This window comes from Phallusia mammillata, chromosome 2 (genome assembly GCF_965637545.1).
Source record: "Phallusia mammillata chromosome 2, kaPhaMamm4.hap1.1, whole genome shotgun sequence".
Lineage (NCBI taxonomy): Eukaryota > Metazoa > Chordata > Ascidiacea > Phlebobranchia > Ascidiidae > Phallusia > Phallusia mammillata.
In genome coordinates this window covers 24,077,250-24,097,893 of record NC_137253.1, presented here as the reverse complement: position 1 = coordinate 24,097,893, position 20,644 = coordinate 24,077,250, and the positions used below count along the sequence as shown (strand labels likewise).

The 20,644-nt window shown below is 43.7% G+C and overlaps 2 protein-coding genes across 4 annotated transcripts; both read right to left on the bottom strand.

Annotated features, from left to right (window-relative positions):
* Positions 1 to 130: 130 nt before the first annotated feature.
* Positions 131 to 16,216, bottom strand: LOC145213363 (RNA-binding protein Musashi homolog 1-like). 3 transcript variants are annotated; one of them, XM_080081608.1, is made up of 12 exons: positions 16,076 to 16,216; positions 15,757 to 15,797; positions 15,313 to 15,394; positions 14,203 to 14,287; positions 13,442 to 13,483; positions 9,620 to 9,712; positions 8,471 to 8,519; positions 4,297 to 4,379; positions 3,387 to 3,576; positions 2,595 to 2,876; positions 2,149 to 2,348; positions 131 to 2,010 (listed from the first exon to the last, which is right to left on the bottom strand). In XM_080081608.1, the coding sequence occupies exons 1-12, from the start codon at positions 16,138 to 16,140 to the stop codon at positions 1,978 to 1,980; spliced, it is 1,245 nt and encodes a 414-aa protein (XP_079937734.1). In that variant the 5' UTR covers positions 16,141 to 16,216; the 3' UTR covers positions 131 to 1,977. The 3 variants fall into 3 exon arrangements, with proteins under 3 accessions (XP_079937734.1, XP_079937736.1, XP_079937735.1); XM_080081610.1 differs by having other exon boundaries at positions 14,203 to 14,314; positions 16,076 to 16,213; XM_080081609.1 differs by lacking the exon at positions 13,442 to 13,483 and having other exon boundaries at positions 14,203 to 14,314.
* A 1,938-nt stretch (positions 16,217 to 18,154) lies between these two features.
* Positions 18,155 to 19,811, bottom strand: LOC145215445 (uncharacterized). The gene is made up of 2 exons (XM_080084146.1): positions 19,522 to 19,811; positions 18,155 to 19,455 (listed from the first exon to the last, which is right to left on the bottom strand). The coding sequence occupies exons 1-2, from the start codon at positions 19,589 to 19,591 to the stop codon at positions 18,413 to 18,415; spliced, it is 1,113 nt and encodes a 370-aa protein (XP_079940272.1). The 5' UTR covers positions 19,592 to 19,811; the 3' UTR covers positions 18,155 to 18,412.
* Positions 19,812 to 20,644: the final 833 nt, after the last annotated feature.

Genomic DNA, 20,644 nt, shown 5'->3' with positions numbered 1-20,644 from the left:
AACTTGAAGAAAAGCTCAGTGAATCTTACTTGTACTCAACGTTACCAGTCTTTTTATGACCAGGCTATACTGCCCAAAAACTGCTCTTACTGCTATAAAAGCATGTACAAGTATAAAAACCACAACCAGCTGGTTTCAGCAAATATTTTATTTTTCAGAAACTCAAGAACTTAGAAAAATAACGACAGGTTTATGTACAGCACGGAACGGGGGAAAAACGTTCGAAAACTTGTGGTGGCGCCGCGACAGGATTGCGGGCACTTGATATATATCAAACTGTAAACGTTGATTGCACTTTCTGCTGTAGTGCTACTCTACCAAACTAATCTAATGAAGACGCGACCGGCGGGTGGCGCTGCGGCGCTACAGTGAAGAGTTCCCGTTAGGGAGAAGTCGCGAACAGGAGCCACCCGACGGCGCCTATAAAAAGGATTGTTTTTGACATCTTAGAATCCAGGTAAAGGAGCGCGCCAACGCGGCCCGTAAGGTAAAACAAGTTACGACGTACAAATTAAACGAGCGGCGTTGATATGTACAAATTTTCACGACTGAAAAGGAAAAGCAAGCGAACAAAAAACAACAACGAAAGGACAGGTGCCAGGATTTATGCGTGCACCATTTTCATGCAACAAATTTAAATACAAATTTGCGTCTCAGACGACAACGTGCGAGGAATGAAGAAGTCGTCGCTGATCGAGCACTCGCTATGTTTTGACGTTGCACAGTGTCGCATTGAAATCAGCTACGAACGCGGACAGCCTAAAGTTTTCAAGCCACACCCTGACGGCCGCTACCGTGTTTTTAATCAACTACAAAGTTATAATTCCGCTAATCGGAACATTGGGCGACGTCTAATGAGTACGTGCAAATAAATATCGTCGTACGTAGCCAGGTGCGCGGTTTTTGAGAATATACATTCGGAAAAAGCAAGCTGGGATGCTATAGAGACATTTGGCTCGCCAGCATCTCGGTTGTCTAAACATGGAAAAAAGGGGGACTGTACACGTGCCTTAAGCGGAGCAAATGAAGCATGCTGGCTCCACGTGTCGCCCCAACGGAAAACAGTAAGAGTCGGTTAGTTATCTACTTTGTTAGTACGCTCAAACAGGATACGGAGCCGGACGCGGAGCAAAACAAAGCAATTGGGGATGAAAGCGATGAGAAAAGCTCAAAAAACGACTACTCACTACGAGAAAATGTGTACAGGGGAGATGCGGGAATGTAAGACAACGCAAACGCGTCGCAACACAATGGGTTGATGTCTCTAACGCTGCCACTTGTGTATTGCGATTTGTGACTCTTTAATAAGCCATAAGGAATTCTATCGCGTGAAAGCTGTAAAAAACGGAATGAAACGCACACTTCAGAAATCGCAAGGTCAAAACCAAGTATACAGTCATTTACCTCGCAAAACCATTACCACAACACCCATGCAAGCCATAAACCAGCTAATCACCGATATTTCTCTGGACAAAACAGACTACTTTATTCGATTAGGGTGGTATAGGGAAAAGTCCAAAAGTAAGCAAGTTGTAGATTAGGGCTTGCTCGCTGTTTTAAGGTGCGCTTATTAGGGGTGCGAGAGAAAATAAGCCACTACAGTTGAGGGCTGTACAGCGCAGAATTCATCCGCTATTTGTTCATGCACTTATTGCAGTGGTAAGTTCACAGTGGCCTATTTGTCTATATGTTTTCGACGTGTGTAAGTTGGACTTGCAAACAACAGCGCATGGGTTCTCACCCAACAGGCCTGGGGAGCGGTAAAGGTCTTAACAAATAAAACATGTATCGTCGCTTATCGCCAGGCCTGAGTTAGTGAGCTTTGCGATCGAAGAAAATTGCCACAAAAACAAAGCAGTTTCAAATAGGGAAAGCAAAACAAAACACGCAAGCAATATTGTATCGACGCAAAGTGGCGCTAGAGAGTATTTACAGGCGCCTGTTTGGGATCGGGCACAGCGGGTCACGTGAGAATGACTAGGGGTAAGAGATACCGGCGATCAGCTGACCCTGTAAGTAAAAAAATATTGTTCAAAATGTGCTACGAAAGCTAACATTGGTTGTGACTGGTAAAACTATTCAAATTTTACTTAATCATGCATCCAGTTTCAACACACCGTCCGGAATATAAGTAAAACAAGTCCTCACCGATGGAAAGTGTCCTGCAAGACCTCCGGGGATCGTTGCGACTCCTGTATGGGGAGAAGTGGTTTGCCCCATGAGATGTTGCGCAAATGCAGGATCAGTGATCAGTTCACCAGTAGTCGCCTCAGTCAAGGTTCTGGCACCGGGAGATGGCGATGGATGGTAACTTGCGATCGCACCATTAGGAGCATAACTGTTTAGAACTGCAAAAAAGACAGAAACGGTTTAGATCGTGCGTAGGATGGTAAAGCTACGCTTGCAAGATACAATGTGTATGTTGCAAACCTAATGTACATCCCTGCGCCATGCAAATTACAATAGGAAACATGGTTAATGCATTCTATGCAATACTTTGCCACCACCACCAAAACTATGTAAGAATGAGCCCGTACACAAACCAATTATAGATCAGCGTCACATAAACCAAAGATGTCAAGAAGCAAGCGCACCTGAAGCTACAAAATCCCGTTTCAAGTCGGTTGTCGCTGACACTGGAACTTGCTGCAGGCCGGACGCCGCTGCCGCCGCTTGGTTTGCGGACGCTAGCGTTTCCAAACGGGTTCCAGGCGTCATGGCCATACCGACCCGAGCAAGACCCGCCATTGCGGCTGCCGCGTCCTGCGGGTAGCTGAGGGCATGCGTTGTTGGCGACGGCGCCAGGGCGATGTTGGGGTGATAGAACGCTGGCGTCCCTTGTGCTGCAGTGGCCGCCTGGGCCGGATCAACGAAGCCTTGGGATCAGAAAGACTCCAGTCAGTCTCTTTATTTGAACTTTTTGTGCAACATGGGGATACTATTTTCTTGCACAAACACGCCATATTGTCACAGGAGGATTTGGATATGGCCATTCCGGACAAGGGCTGATTAATGCCAGTTCTTAACGTGCCACATTGTAAAGTAGCGGACGAAGTGGGACGGCGACAGATTACCAATTAGGGTTAATCCGCAAATGGGCGATTAAGAAATGTCGCGACAGCTTTAGAAAGGGATTACAAAATCACCAACAATGAGTGCCACGAAAGGCATTGTCTGCTATGTCCGGTGCTCTTAGCCGCTACTTTTCACCAAAGTCACCAGTAAGGGTGAGACAACTAGGCACCATCTACAATGTTACGCTCTCTACAAGCACGAGCAATGTTAGTGCACGTTATTGTTTATGATACACGGCACCTACGTGGGTTCTATGCTGCATTTAAACTCATAGCAAATTGGCGACACCCCAAACAAATCAATCGACTTACTTAGGGCTCCAGGGTAGGCGTATGCTGAAGGATAGGTGGCGTAACCCGCTGTTGCTGGCCTGGCGTACGTAAGACCGGGAATTCCCAACACATAAGCCGAGGGGTCAACGTAGGGATAACTTCTAGTTCGCGCCGTCCGTGTCAAGGTCGGCAGCATCACCTCTTTCGGCTGGGCTTTTTTGCACTCCACCTGCATAAGGAATCACAATCAAGCAATTTACCCTCTTTGTATATTTGATATGAGGACAATGTGGAACGTTGTTGAAGTATAAACTGTATGGACATTTGGAGCTGTAAACACTTAATCTGGAATATATATTTGTACATATCGCCTTTGATTTTGGATTCTGAAAGCCTAGATTTAAGTACATATTTATGTTCAAAAGCATAGACCCTTTAATTCTTTTTCTTTTGAAGTAGGTCTGCTGAAAACGTCACGACGGTAACATATGTAGTTACCAGTATACGTTCCCATCCCCATTAAATGTTTTACGATACCACCTATTAAACCAAGGTAATAAATAGCGGACATTCTTGCCCCGACATTATACATTGTGTGTGCTAAATGCTGTTTTCCATATGCGACAGTTTAACTATTTCAACTCAATCACAATTTAATGCATCTGCGTGTGTAGAGGTTGTTGTTGGCAGAAGGGCGTAACGCAGTTTTATTTGGAGCACCGCAGCAAATCAATAAGTTATGTTACACCCCGTTGCTGTGATGGAAGGCGAATTGCAAACAAAGGCATTCCGGAAGGGAAGCGCGCTCACCTATAACGCCTTGTCGTTCGCGCAATGTGAATTTGAATGTAACCGTCACCATTGTCGTTGGTGGCTAACCCCGGCACCAACTAGCGCAGTCGCAATCTATTGTTAACAATATTGAGTTTATTTGGAGAGGGCTACTTACCATTTTGTTGTTGATTTCATGAAAGTGAATGTCGCAGACCTTTTCGACTGGATCTTCGTTATCGAAAGTGACGAAGCCGAATCCTAAAACACAAAGTAAGTGCGTTAGAGAGGTCACACCTGACACTGCTCCCATGCTTGGGATAAGGTCAATTTAACTTCCCAAATCGGGACAGAGTTAGATAGTGAAACTAGCCGCAAGTTGGAAGTTTGGCTTGAGAAATTCCAAGTGTGTGGGGAAATTTCACTTGTGGCACATATTTCGCGCAATGCGCAACAAAACGAGAACAGGGCGAAAGAACCCCCTTCGACCCGGCGGTCTACTCAACAAATTTGTTTTCCGTCGTAGCTGTTTGATGGCTTCGCGCGCACTACTGACGTAGGGCCTTTTATGATCGGGCACAGAGCAAACATGACATCCGTGTTTTAACAGCCAGCAATGGTCCCGGGCGCCGTTCGACTTGAAAGCACGGTACGTTTAATCACCAATGTTCGTTGGTCTACACGCAAGAGATTGATTTTCAATTTGCGATGAAGGCGAGGTATTGTGCTCACATTGCCCCGTCACTGTGGCTTGTTTGAGGCGTTTCCATGCGGGTCGCTGGCCAACATTCACAGCAGTTGAAGCATAAAGCTTCGACCTTCAACCCATAACGTTTTCAACGTGCTTTAAGCATTTCGTATTTGCCAAGAGTTGCACATTCTTTGTTTAAACTTGCCTTGCGAAAAAAACAATGTAGACTAACACGTTTTCCATACCCAATGGAAAGTGTTACATTTCACGACCATTGGGAGTCATATAATAGCCTTTTACATCTAAATGTGGACCCATGAATTTTAATGTGTAAATTCCCAATGTCAGTCAAGAGTTTTGGCCAGCTGAAATGGCATACTCGTAACCTGATACGTTGAATTGTCGGAAGGTTGACCTAGGCCGTTCCTCACAAACAAAGACCGAAAACATTGCAAACGTTAGCGCAGCTCGATCGTTAATGGCATGTGTCACACTCCGAGATTTATTGTTCATAAAACGGAATTTTGAAGACACGCGGCCTGAGTTGTGAAAGAGATGTTTGCTCAAAAGCCAAAGCGGTTTAACGGGCGCCGAAGAAGGTACAGCGTGAAACTTGATAGATCGCAAAATAGAATGGAAACGCTTCACCTCCGCCTTAGATCAACACCCTGCTACCGTTGGTATTGTTTGGTAAGGCAGGTCGAGACAACCCCGCTTCGCTTATCTTGGATACTGAGATCCGGGATAAAGGAACCGGAATCACCACAGAATGGCGTTTGAGGTATTCACACAACACTACTTTGGCAGTGAACGCGTTAGCCAAGCCCCTATACGTGTAAAGAGATTTGCGTATTAAAACGGTAAACGTAATTGCCGCAGTTTACGTGATGTAGTTACGAAGTGTGATACTAATTTTGTAACACAATGTCGTAAGGTTAACGACGTTGGTTAACTGCCATTATAAGTCCGCCGTTGATAGGAAGTTGCAGTCGCACTTCGGGTATAAATGCCAGTTACAAGCACCAACGTCGAACGGTGCGAGGTTACCACGAACATAATAATCAGTCTCTTATTTCCGACACATCAAGGCCAAACGCACCGACGAGCCTTCCCGTCGTCCCCAATCATTACGAGCAATTATCCGGTTAAGCCGTTTCCGCTAGTGAATTTGCCCGTGTACGATTCGATTTGTCGTCAGGCAACGCCTTTTGTCTTTGCGTAAGGAGAGTTTTTTAGGCTGCCCGTTGCTTTGCCGACTGAGTCGACAGGTGTTAATTGTAAGACCCGCCGACGAAATAACGCGATACGGTGCCTGCGTTTGTTTGATATACCTTAACCGTGATTGGGCCTATTTCTTGCTAATTGGCACTTGCGTAAGTGAAGCACGGAAATCATTACGTGGGTTGAACCAGCTGAATTTTTTGTTTGTAGACCTCATCTATTTTTAGAATAAAACAATCAATTTTTCACAGGCGACCCAATAAATCGCACACAATCACAAGTTAACAATTTTGCGATATTGATTTGTAATGAATTAACCACTATCCAGTGCAATCATCTGGTAGGGGCGCACTTGGCTTATAAAGCTGGCGTGTTTAGATTTAAGTTGCTTTCGAAGGAAATCAATAGAAACAGATTGAGACCTCTCGCCTTGTACACGTGGCATCGCAAAAACTGAAACAATCCATTGCGGCGTAATAATACGAAACAGAACTGTACAATCGATTTCGAGGTAGTGACGCGGTGCTTGGTGACGTCAAGAGGCGATGCTTGTAAGCTTGCAGCTGTCCGCTCGAGTCCACTCCAGAAAAACCGGAGCAGTACTCGGGCGAACCAAATTACTCGTTTTTACTCGTTGTCGAACACTGTTGCGAGCGCTTGGGCGGAAAACGTTTACGCAACTTTGAACAAATAACAGGCTGGGCGCGCGCAACGGCTCCCGGCGCTGCTGGAGGGCTCTTGTCCTTCCCCAACACTGGGTTAAGTATCGCGAGGCAATTCACGACAAGTAGTGCTCACCGGTACGAGGGTCTGCGCGTAAAAGCTTCCCACAACCTTAAACAAACTTGCCCGGCGCTATATTAGGAGTTAGTCGAGCTCCTGAATCGATTTTCTAACCAACATTGTACAGTTGCCAACAGTTACCGGGCAAGCTCAAAAACAAGACTATTGTTGGCTCGTCGCCATTAATGCAGCGCTGTGTTATTACTGACTCTATTATACGCCTTTATTGTAACGGGTATAGGTAAGTAGAAAGGAGAGTTGATTATATCGTCGATCCTTTCACATAGCACGGACACAATAACCGTCGCAACGCGGTGGCTAAAGTACCCGGACGGCTAGCAACCCCCCATTGTTAAAAACACAAAAGTCACCAATTATTGGTAGTCGTGTTCGGGCTCGTCTACCAGGAGCACTGTTATTTGTCTGTGTTTGATATAGAAACAGTTGAAACGTGGGAGTTGACGATAACCTGCGTCACAGGTGTTTCTTTATACCGGTTAAACCAACATAGGCGTATACGCCTTTTCAACACCACCATGTCACTAGGTTAACATTAATCATTTCAAGCGCTGAAAAGCACCACACACAAGTACGTGCACAGCAGTATAATTACGTGTTGAAGCTAGGCAACCGAAGTTCAAATTGCTGTGAGGATTGCCAGGCTAAGAACTATGTTTCGTGGCACACAGTACACACTAATGGTGGGCAATAAAATTCGAGCTAACATCTCTAATACTAAGAATTACCAAGCTGCTAGGTTATACGACACACAACAAAAACTGATGCTAATTGTGCGTGTGAGTACAGCCCGAGGAGCGGAAAAAAAGCTTATGGTCAAGATGGAATATCATTGGTTAAGTATGAGGTAATTTGATTTGGGAGATAAACAACACAAAAATAGGCCTCGGTTTGAGAACAACACAAAAAAAACTAAATGACTAATCATTTCTAAAGCTAAGAACCCACGTCAAACGGTGTTTATTAGATCTAACTGTAAATCAAAATCGGCCGTGTGTACGCTATTCATTCTATTCAGCAACGCTGGCCGAATACACAACAATCAAACTGGGTATAAGCAGTCGTATTACAGCCAGCGCGACACATCCTCCTTCAACACAACACATCGGTTACAAAACCAAGTGGAATGAATTTCGCCACAATCCTTTTCTTTGCGTCAGAAATAATCTATCTTCGCAAGACTTAGAGGCGGCCAAATCGCATATCGTAAAAGCTGTCTTGTTTACACAACTATCGAATCAAGGTTACAGAATTAGATGACATTTCGACGCTTACGAAGTTAACATTTTGGTTTTCAAAGATCACGGGTTGTTTTTGAGCTGTTTTATGCAACCGTGTGTTGTTCAGAGGCTTGCGTCGCGTGAGGCCAGGGCTACTCTTGAACTCTGGTGAAACTAGGGGTTGTTACATGGTCTACAACTGCCAGGACCGACTCAAAAACGTAACAAAAAAACTCGGCTAGCTACGGTTGGCTACGGTGTCCCCACTTACGTGTGTGCTGCGCTGTGCACCAATCCTTTCAAGGCCTTGCTGTTAAACCCCTACAGAGTCACAAAAGGATTTTGACAAACGCTGCCCAACGTGGCGCAAGGTCACTAATGAGAAGGGCAAGATTTCTAAAGCATGTGGAATTACCAACCTCGATGGCGGTTCGTCTGCTTGTCGAACATCAGCATGGCGTCTTCAACCTAAAAATAGCAACCACTGTTAAAGAATTCGTTCATGACTAACCATGAATCTGCTTCGGGAACTCTCAGCAGCGCATAAGTTCGTGAATATAAAGCGTTGAATGGTTGACGAAGAATCCCTTACATCGCCAGCGCCCAAAGCGCCAGAATCATGTTACTAATGCGGCATATCACGACATAGAACACCAGCAAAATGCCACAAAAATTTCTGGACGCACACCGAGCCTCGTTTAAAGCACGCGCGTTCATAAATGCGTGACAGCCCACGTGACTGATAAAAACAAGCGCCTCAATGACAGGGTGAACTCGGATCAGATCCTGCCATGAAATTGTCGCAAATTGCCGGAGGGAACTTGCGGTTGCTGATTCGGCCGCTCACGTGACCACATTCGTTGCATTTTTGTTCTGACTGACTTTTGTTTGGCGCTGAAAGTAAACTTGACATCATCGAATTGACGTTGATAACAGATTATCATCAACTCGCATTGTCTAGAAGCGGGACGTAAATACCAAAGATCTATACGCTGCTTCAGGCGGCACGCGTTAAAATATACCGTCCGTTGGGCCGGGGAACAATACCCTGACGTCATATTCATACAAAAGTCTTGCTTTTATTTCCACAAAGCTTCGCAATCGAACCGGACAACGCATGAATATGCTGCTGGGCCGCGAAGCAAAACGCGACAAAGGCGCGTGATTAAATTATTTACGAATGGATTACAGAATACAATAGGTGAGTTTTGCTCTAAACACAGAGAAACGCCGTTCATTACAGTTGATATCGGCATTCGGTACAATATTAAAGCGATCACGCGAAGCCGTTGCTGAATCAACTTGTTTTTATAGGTGTCGCGGTGGAAACGGCGACGTTCCAACGATCGTTAGTCGCGGTAACACTGGTAGCTGTGCTATTTAGTCGAGCCGATTATATCCGCATTTGCGATCACGAACTGAAAAAACCTTTTCACTAATTCACTTGTAACAAAACAGCTAACGGAAATTGACAAATTAACCTCATGTATGCACATAAAGCCTTCAATGACCCTATAGTTCGTAAATTACCGCATTTTAACCAGAATGCGTCGACTTGTTCTACTCACCTTGCCATATGTGCCGAAGTACGCTTTGAGGTCTTCAACAACGGTGTTTGCAGAAAGGCCCCCGACGAAAATTTTCTTTGTCCTTGTAACCATCTACAAGAAGAAAAAAAACCTGTTTATTATGTTATCAACACCATATTAGAATATTCTATCTAGATTTTTCGCATTTAACGTGTTACTGTGGTCCGCACTATGCTTATACGCAATGAAGCACAATCCCGAAAGGCATTGATGCGAACGTGCCAATTTTCATTGGTTGGGACCCGGGAGCGGATTGGTTGTCACCGCTTTGGTCTCGAGCGCTTCCTTCAACCGCAATTCGTAATTTGCATGTCGCTACGTCACCCCCTGTGCGTCACCTGTCCATTAGTAATCGGCCACTCTTATGTGGAGTGTAATTACGTCGAAAGGACTCGGGCATTTTTGTGGATGGCTCGGAGCGTTTTATCCCCAGAAACGAACATTATTAGGTGTTATATGATGCGCATGACTATGACATCACCAACCGATAGATAGAGGGCCTCGGTTGGTGGCGTTTCACCGCGCTGTGACGTCAACAGGTGTCTTGTAACCAAAGTGGCGAAAATCACAGAACCAGTGCTGGAAGTTTTTTGTTTCGGACAAGCAGAGGCGGAACACGAGCTAGTTGCTTGTATCTCGCATTGCACCACATTCAAAGAAAGTTTCCTGTTTGACAACCGACCGCCCTTGCTCCAAGACAAAGCGACGTGGATTCGCCGACCTCTTTTACTGCTCTCTATTCGCGCAAAGCTTTTAAACCAGGCGCATATTTCCCATCGCTTGATTTATTGACGATTGTTAGCGACAATGGCCAAGAGGAAATGGGACTATAGAATTATTTGTTTTTTACCCGTTTACCATTCCATGCACTGGACCTTTATCGTACCCTGAAAACTTGCCTTAAAGACAAACAGAGCATTTGACTTTGGGCAAACACCAAAATTTTATAACTAACGTCACGTTTAGTTGCCAACCGCCGGGCTACGCTCCAATGCCAATTCAAAAAAACTCAAGGGATAGGTTATTGGTAGAAGGCACCATGCGTACCTTAATCTTGCCGTCTGCTCTCTTCTTGGCTGCTTGGCTTCACACAGAAACAATGCGCAGACAGAGGGATAAAAATCTACCTGAATCTATACAGAACTTTGGACGCTACCGCCGCAACAGGTTGCACACCAAACTACACAACTACGTGACTCCAACTACATCAACGGGGCAATGCCTGTCAAACAGAAGCGAGAGACTCATTGGTACAGCCGTGACTGTTCATTTTAAGAGTGTATTGAATATCACCTTGTACAGAAAGCGAGCGAGCCAGCGCCCAAGGCATTCTACTGGCGACAACACAAGTCTTCACCCACTTGCACTTGCTGTCGCATCTGACATGTGCATGAACAGAAGCAGTGAAACAAAAGCAAAACTAAAACCTTGATACTCGCGGCGGTTTATGCATGGCTTAATCACCACCTTTGACAAGACTCGATTTAAAATTCGTCTGAGCTACTGTCAGGCGTAAGCATCTTTGCAGACAAAGTTTCCGTTCGCCAACATTACTGACTATTCTGTGTCCACGAACTCTCCTCTTGACAACTAAACTCCAGCACGGGTGGGGCTCTGGTTATAAGGCGTTTGTCTTTTACGCTAACTCAAGCAAAACAACAACCATACACGACCGTTGGACCTTCTTCAGTGTATATATATGTTCCACTTCTATACGGTCAAATGTTCTTACTAGCAGAAATCTCACTAAACTCTGTGGTTGCGCGATTCTAAACCCTAACGAGGACTTAACGATCTTTGTCGCCTGATGCTTTGATACATACTTGAACAACTCGCCGATTTGACACTACAAACACGCGGGGTGATACGGTAAATGATCCGACGACTGATTCTTCTACGCGTGACTGATTTAAGAAACCTTGATTCTCGCATATTTGCAATAACGTTACTTTTGGATGGAAACGCATGACCGAGAGGCCGACTCAGTAACATAAAGGTGCTAGGACCCAACCCACGTGCCTTACCCACTGTCCGCACTTACTACACCCCAAAAACACAAAGGCTGTCCAACAAGCGAATCAGACAACGCATCCTGGTGACTAACGTGCTGACAAGTGGCGCCCTGTCGCGAGAGTAACTCAAAACCCCGGGTCTGCCAAAGGCTTGAGGATAATGACGAAGTCACTTTCGAACGGCGAGTGTCGACGTTGCTTGACGAATGAAGTTGACCAAAACGACGGGGCTGGCGTTACGCGTACTGCCAAGCAATGACCGCCCTTATCTCTTAATAACAGTCGTCGAGCTTTTGACTGCGGAAACGTATTTAGACGCGCATTTAAGCGTTAACATTTACGGGAAGGCCCGCTTCAACTTTACTACGTACTTAACTTAATACTTCACACTGCATTTTTACTCTACTGCTTCGACCTTATGCTGCTTCTCGCGAATTTGCATGGTGCACCTATAGACCAAACCGCCTTCCAGGCTTTGTTAAAACAGTTTTGCATCGTAAGGTCAAAGCGCGGTGGCTTTCACACACTGCTATCAAACCGCAACTTAATAAAATCGTGCGAGATTCGCGGTTTCGTCGGAGATCGAGAAATCTTTGTCTGCATTGAGCATTCCATCAAACTCTTGTTTTTATCCCACATAACGCAACATGGCTGCTGAACCAACTGCCAATATCACCAACCAAACGTCACGCTTCGTTCACCAGCGATAAATAAAACGGAATCCTTTGAAAGGAATTCAGTTTTATCCGGGGCGTTAACTCGAATTGGTTCCACAGCCGCGAATTATCTGCTCAAACTCAAGCTGCATTGCCTTCGTTTCGTGTCATGGCTAGCCTGTGCTTTCCCAAACAAAATCTGGATGTCTTTTACTCGCGTATTCTCAGAACGTGGGAACTTCTGCTCACCGCTATGCTTGTAGCACTTTCTGTGTTGCCAACCGGCCCTGCGCTACCAAGGTATGGCTGACGTGTACTGGCAAACTAGCACTTCACGGCGTGGCAATAATAACGGGCGCACCATTCATATCAGACCTATTCAAACACCGACTCTCTCGCGCAGTCTCTCTTTATGGCCTTTGTCGAGCGCCCCTCGCCACACAAAAGGAAAGCTGCGTGGAGGGCGGGTGCGGCCGCGCACTGGATGGAGTCTCGATAAGAAAAGATTTTCGGGTCCACTCCAGCGTCGCCGCCAGGGTAAATAGCATGAAAGGAACGGAAAATGGGGTTTGCTGGATTGAGCGCGACAGTTGAAGAAAAGACACGGCACGCCCCATTCATGAGCAAACTTTGCACAGTCCTCGACCGACGACAAGAAACAACCTATTTCTGTCAACCCGGAATACTGAAGCGTTATTAGGAGAGGGCGGGGGCATCGCAGGTGCAGACCCAAACCATGCGCGAACCCACTTTTCTCCCAGTTCCCCGAAGCCTCCAAACTGCGAGCTTAACTTTAGACCGTTGGTATGTGATACTTGGGAAAATGTCAGTTTTACTGCAATTTTATGCGCCTACGGTGAGGCCATCCGAGTCCAATGTTGGGCGTGTATTTTTAAAAATCTTTTGTGGAAACTGGACATTTTAAGATGTGATGTGAAGTTCAAAGAAATTAATGAGACAATTTTGATGATAGTAGTGTGTTTGCCTAAAGCCCTTGGATCACTGATACAAGTCAGCAGTAAAAGTGTCGTGTGTCGCACGCAATGTTGATTAGTGTCGTGGAAACCCAACGGTTTGTTTGCGGGGTTTAGCGCGAAACCACAAAAGTTATGGCCTAGGTCAACTAGGCTTACCTTCGTTTGAACTTTGCGAGGGATGGCGACCTTCGGATCGATCTGAAACAAAAGTACGAAGAAGTTGACTATACAAAACGCCACAACAATATAACACAAGGACTTCCTCGCCTATAAATTCACCGACGTGGCATAAACCTGCGACGGCGACGTTATCGTACAAAAAGGTCTATTTGTTTTTGGTTGGACTTGAGTCTTATAGTTTGAACAAACGATACGAGACTTATTGACTTTGGATGTGCCCTACTCCGTCTCACTACAAAAGTTTTTTTTCAGGTTTTCAGCAAGGCACATTTTGCTGCATTGTGTTTAGGCCGTGCCAACCTTATCGCAGTGGACTTTTGACAACGCGGATACACGTGTTCAACGCTGAGTTTACATTTCTACTGTTATGTATGCACAACTTGACTTAAAACGACTCCCATAAGTCCTGATAGGCACCCGGATCAAGTATAGAAAATTATTCAAAGATACTATGGCAGCAGCCGTTACATAAGGGACATAGAATCCATACCCTATATAAAAAGAACAAATATTGCAGATGAGTTAATATATAGTTTACAGCCACAATGACTTGCAGCGTCATCTCCCCATAAACCCGAATGAGAACAAACGCTGCTCGGATTTGCATTTTGTCGCTTCTAATTAGCCAAACAATAAACCCTACTTTTGTTACGGGTGGTGTCTATTTATATCCCTACACTTTCATAAAAAGTTCCGCAATCCAAGGTGGATTAAAGTTTTCGCATATTTCGTCTCACCTCTTTCTGGTCGAGGGTATGCTGTCCGTTGCGCAACACTTTATCCACGTCTTTCGCGTCGTTGTAAGTCACGAATCCGAATCCTCTGTTGTATGGTGAATAAACAACACGCCTTCGCAGCGATTATCAAGGTCAGGATAAGCGACAAACCGCCACAATGCGTTTGTCGGGGCACATTTGAGCAAAGGCCAGTTATTTAGGGCTCTATAGCACCGTCTAGCGGTATTAAGTGAAAACGAAATCGTCCTAGTACGCTTTAAAACTCATTATATTATAAAAATCTTACGCTATTATTAACAAAAAAGTCCAAGATAGTGGTTACTACAGTCAAACTTTAAAAGTTGTGCTAGGCGGGTTGCAAAACTATTGGTTTGGGTAAAACATGTTGGTAAACAGTTGAATAAAATAAAAAAATAACAGTGATACAAGGAATAAGTAAAACTAGGGTAATCCCGCGGCTTATTAACCGCATGTGATATTATTTCTGACTTGCGTGTCTCAGAAATGTAAGTGGTCAGAAACTTAAGCCCGAACTTGATTTCGAAAAATAAAGCCTGAATTTAGATTTAACAAAGTAAAATAACTAATGTGGCTGATGTGAAGTCAGGCCAAAATCAAGCATGTTGTATTCAAATTAAGCCCGAACCCAACTGGAAAAACCCGGCCCGACTAACAGCTCTGACGTATCCCAAGGAACCGCCAATGTAATTAAAACATCTTACGTCGACTTGTACACCATTTGCGACTATTGACTTCATCCCTATATGTTGACGTTGACTATTATTTTAGTGAAGGATAAAGGAGGTTATAAGCTTTTTGGAGGCATTTTTTCTTGTTAGGGACGAACCATAATTGATTTGGCATGCCAAACATAGATAACCCATGAAATAAGCCAACACAACAGCGTTAGAAAATAACACAGCTGTACATGACTTATAACAGTTGTTTTAATATCGCAGAATCGTTTCCTACAGAGAGATAACCCATACGTCGATGCAACAAGGAGGGCTTAAGTTGGGCTTAACTCGTTTTCGAGGGCATTCGAAACACGGATGTGACCCCACGAGCACGGACGCGAAAACAGAAATACAACGCGAGTTAAATACACACCTGGAGCGCTTAGTGGCCGGGTCTCGCATCACCATAGCGTCAGATACCTCTCCGAATCGACTGAAGTACTCTTTCAGGCCATCTGCACAATACAAACACGCATCGAAGCCGAGCAGAAAAGCTTGAATGTTCGAGAGACCAAAAACTTATGAACAACCATGGTGATACAAATGCCTATGACTGAATACTGATTTCAGTTCGTTTTAGATATAGAGTGGGATTCGGAAAGAAAACTTTCAATTCAAACATGGTGGCTACTTCTCACCCAAACAATTTGAACAAACAACCTTGGCAAAGTAAATCCCAAATAAAGCTGCATACCACGCAGTTAACACTTATCGTAGGGAGATTTGGAAGGTGACGTCACAAGTAACACCCAACCATATTTATTGTAATTTTTCACCTTAACGTTTTTATTACCAAATCGTGCATTTTGAAACTTACCAGCCGTTGTTTGCCAACTCAGACCCCCGATAAACATTTTCCTGCAAAGCAAACGATAAAATGTTGGAAAACTAGGTTGAACAGTTTCTAAACTGCCCTAAAGTGACCTCGCAGATTCATAAGATGCGTTTTAGCTCCCGTTGATCGTAAAACTGGCTAAAATATTATTGTGCAAACTTCAACACATATCAAAACATTGGCAAGGCTCAAGGAGTGCTCCAATATATTTAAGATGAATCTTAAAGCAGACCTATGTATTGAGCACTTAGCTTTTTTAGGGTAATGAAGATAGCATGGAAGTTCATAGAGATGACCTTACCCTGGGTCAAGCGGATGTTCCGTTGTGTCAGTCAATGAAGGCGGCTGTGTTGCTTCCGCAGCCATTTTCAACGGGCAGTGTTCTAGCCGATCTAGTTCTAAACTAACTACTGCACCCACACACTTGCAGAGGGGAGTATTCCTGTAAACAAATTTCGGCCTGTCAATCACTGGAAATCCTCCTCAAAATTCCAAAGCGGATGTAAAGAACTATGATAGCATCATACTATTCTCGAAATTCGCAACTGTTTTGTTATTTCTGGCGTTTTCAATTAGCTTGCGTAGCGTAAAGTAGTATTTGTTCAGTTTTGGTTGACATATTCTTTACCTCCTGCGGTTACATACAAACACTAATTAAGACTCTAACCTTCACCTGGGGCTATGCGGCACACAATTCTTGCAAACAAGGCAATGTTCGACGCACTTTCGGTGCTACTACCCACTGCTGTGTAGTCGATCGCACCTCAAGTGTTCTGAGTGTAGCCGACTCTACCTCGGTAACGGGGATATTTGTATCTCCACGCCCTCTCTCTTTTCTATCACTCTTGCGCAACAGACAGCCACAAAAATCTGGTTTCTGTCGTCGACCTTAGGCCTAAGATTGACAAAATGTACTGATATAGTTCCCTTTGCCTGTGCGAAATACAAAACAATTGAGAAAGGCTCGATTTTGCGTGTAAATTGTTTTTGTTTACAACGCTACGCTTACTATGTTTGAATTCGATAAGGTTCGGTTTACACTTTACAGCATGCTATGACTTTATGATTCTTATGAACCGTATGATCGCCTTTTTCTTGCTAAAATGCGTTGAAAATCTGGATAGGCTTGCTAACCCACTTAGCGATATTGCATGTGCTTACAAATCGGCTTAAGCTTTCAAAACAATTAACATCGGCATTACATACGGTCGATTACTTACTGAAGGACCCAAATCCCCATGCACCAGTTCCAGATCTGTGAACGTTTAGCACTGCAACTAAACAACAGTAACTCTGCAACTTTCCATACACTTCAAAAGCGAAACACAGGAAATAGCCATTATAAGCAACAATTGCAACTTCAACTACTGACCAAAACAAGTGCATGTTTGTTACGTCACTGAGCCATGTGATTAATGGTCCATTCATAAGTAAATTTTCTCACGCGTCTCAACAGCGATACCTGGCGGTAAGCAAACCATTTCTTCTTGCAACCGATAACTAGGTTTCGTATGTGAGCCATTAAAGCAGTGGTTCTCAACTGGTGGTCAATGGACCACTAGTGGTGATGATGGTCCCACAGGACGTCCACTAAATTTAGTAATAAACTAGAGATGATTACATATTACATGTTGAAAGAGTATCAAAATGCTAGCTGTTAATAAATGTATCTCACTTCTTGAAAATTAGTTTTAAAGAAGTATGTTTCAAACCCAAATGGTTGTTTTGTATGCGTACTTCAATCTTGCTCAAAAACGAAATGGTCCATGATATTATTTTTACTGGGCCGGTGGTCCATGGCCCAAAACGAGTTGAGAACCACTGCATTAAAGAGTCTTGGTTGGGGCTAACTACTTTGATTTGTATTGGTGATTGAGACTTGCACTTTAAAATTACTATCACACATAATATAAATAATACATAAGAGGTACCGAATTAAAAGCCGATATTGAGGTACATTCCTGATAGTGAATACAGTGTATAGTTTTCGACCCTTTTAAGAAGGCCACCATTCACTGTTCCTTACCAAGGCAGCATTAACTTTGTTCTTGCCTTGGCATATTTATGCCAATAATAAAGTATATTAACAGTTCCTAATTCGCAAGTTACCATTTTTCAAATGTTTGGTGTTGATTTCTTTTCTTTTTCGAGAGAAAGGTTGCTAAAATTTCCTTAACATTCAAGCTGCTTGACTTTCAACTTTTTTTTGCAATAAATTTCTTAAGATTTATATTAAACTTTTAGCCTACAACAGCGAAGTTTTGTGTGTGTGTGTGTTTTTTATAGTAGGACAACCCAATGCAATATAAACCATTATAGGTTCTATGTAAGTATCATATCAAAATAAGTATTATTGTTCCAGACACGTAGAAAATAAATGATATGTAGTTCCATTTAATAAAAACTTTCTTTTTGGTCATGAATGAAATCTTAATCAGAAATAGAAATATACAGGAAACTTTATCGACGACAACGTATTTTGGAACATATTCAAGTATATTTTGCATGCGACACCAGCGTTTTATCATCTTTACACTTCACGGACATTTTGTACCAACAGTACAAGAAAAGCTTTTTTATTCACCATACAACAAATACGACGTAGATTTAATGTAAAAGAAAGCATTGTTTAAACCAATTATTTGGTTGTACGGAAATTGTTTTGCTTCTTTAATTTAGTTTTCTGCACAAACGCCCCGAAATCTCTTTCTAGTTCTCCGAACGAGGGTTGCTTGGCATTTCTCCAATTCAGAGACGCAAAGTTGTTTCCATTTCTGTCTTTTGGATCCGGCACGAAAACATCATCCTGCAAGCAATCGTCCTCAGGCTTGCTTTCTCTTTTTCGTCCGTTTGCAGCTAAAACTTCACCCTCCACGATTGTAGCTTCACGGGCTCCTTTTCCCAGATTACCCGCGTTCATTTCGCTGGGGTGCTTATGCTGGCAGTGGCTGATTACTTGATGACCTGGTTCGATTTCTGCGTGATTACACAATGAAATGACGCTGCCGGTTGATCCACAAGAATAATAGGACTCTACGTCGGAAATATCCCCATGGTCTTTGTCCTGGGAAAGGTCAAAAGCTGCGCCGTCAACTGTGCAACAGCTTTCCCGGTCGACTTTAGCATCAAGTGATGTTGCGCATAAACGTTGGGCGGCAATAACTCCCTTCGAAGGAATGCATGTGTTTTTCGTTTTACTGTCGTTTGCCACTGAATCGTGCTGTTGTGGTAAAGCTGAACTGTCAATCTGTACTACAGAGTTGAAACCACAAGTCTCAGTTCCCGTCACGTCCGTTTGTTCTGTGCAGGGCGGTTGATTTCCCATAACATTTGGTCGCGGTTTATTTTGTCCTTGCAAAAATACCTCCCTGTCGGATGCTTTGTATTTTTTGGATTTGTTTTTGTCTGATTTTGTTCGTTTTGGAAAACAAGCCATAAGACGCGTAAATGCTGCACTCGCGTGATTCTTTGATGCATCAGGAGTGCGGTTTACGCTGTTACTCGAGGAAGAGTTGATGTAAGTGTCAGAAGAAACGGAACTGCTAACAGCAACAGCGTTGTCAAGTAGTGCAGTAATTTGCCGACCGTTTCCATGTAACTGGTTTATATTCTGTATCGTGGAACCATCGGAATCCTGACTGTTGACTTTGATAAGGTTCGCTGTTTGCCTTTGGTTTTCGGCTGCACACAAGTTAAAATGTTTAATCGACGTCGACACGGCAGAACATCGAACAACAAATCACTTACCATGGTCTAATTTTGAAACTTTACGCCTCCCCTGGCAGCAACTCCGTAAAGAATTCCAAACTGACTCCATGTTTTTACCATTCACAAGCCTAACAGTTCGCCTGTAATCCTATACTTCTATGTAATGCACAGTAAGACTCAATATAAGCTAATATTAATGTTGTTGGTCATAAAATTATAAAGGCACAAGTTCATTGCGCGGGAGCTAACAACAACAAATTGCCTGCTATCAGTCGTCGTATAAAGCGCCATAAAGGCACTGGTGTTGACCTCTTGCGCGCCTAGTCAGCCCCGGGACAGTGCGACATGCAATTTGCTAGCCAACTGATTTGGCAACATCAAGCAAACACAGCTTTTACGGCAGCACTGGACGGTCGTAAACCCTTCGTACATTTCACAGACCATCAATCAAACCCTCTAAGCCACGGTCACTTCGTAGGTGTATTTGTAGCGAAAAAACAAACCTGCCCTTTTGGTGAGTAAACAACTCCTGTAAGACTGTTTACAACCCTGCTGATTGAGACTGAAGCCTGTACGAACTGGGTAGCATGGCTGATGCTGGTAACCTCAGATAGTGACTGTTGAGAAAGTGTATGTTTGAATTGTGTTCAGAGAAGCCAACAAAGCGAAATTATATGCCGAAGGTAAGGCGACACTTGAAAGACACAAGGACGCTTAAAACTGTTCACGCAGTCATTATGACGTTTGAAGAATTCAGGGAAAATCTTGTCAGGACAATTTTATGAGGTCGTCTTAGTTGTGAGAAGAAAAAGAATAAGAGAAGTTTGATCTGCGTAACCACTTCGTTTTACCTGCTGATTTTCTGTAATGTATAATTTATGGGTTCGTTGCGGCAGTTGATTTTTTTTGCAAACTGAACGTATGACGTTGTTTTTCACTTGCGATAAGCTTATGTGCTTAATTTGCCGCTTTTATACATTGTTTGATGAAATATTGGTTTGGATAAACTTGCATCTTTAGAACATAGTTGCTAAATAGGTGGTTACCCCAAACTGCTTTTACTACGAGATATTACCACGTCTGGCGCTAGAGGGCCGACAGCGGTTATTTGTAATTCGATTAGCCACAGATTATATCAATACAGGCGCACCCATCGGGATCA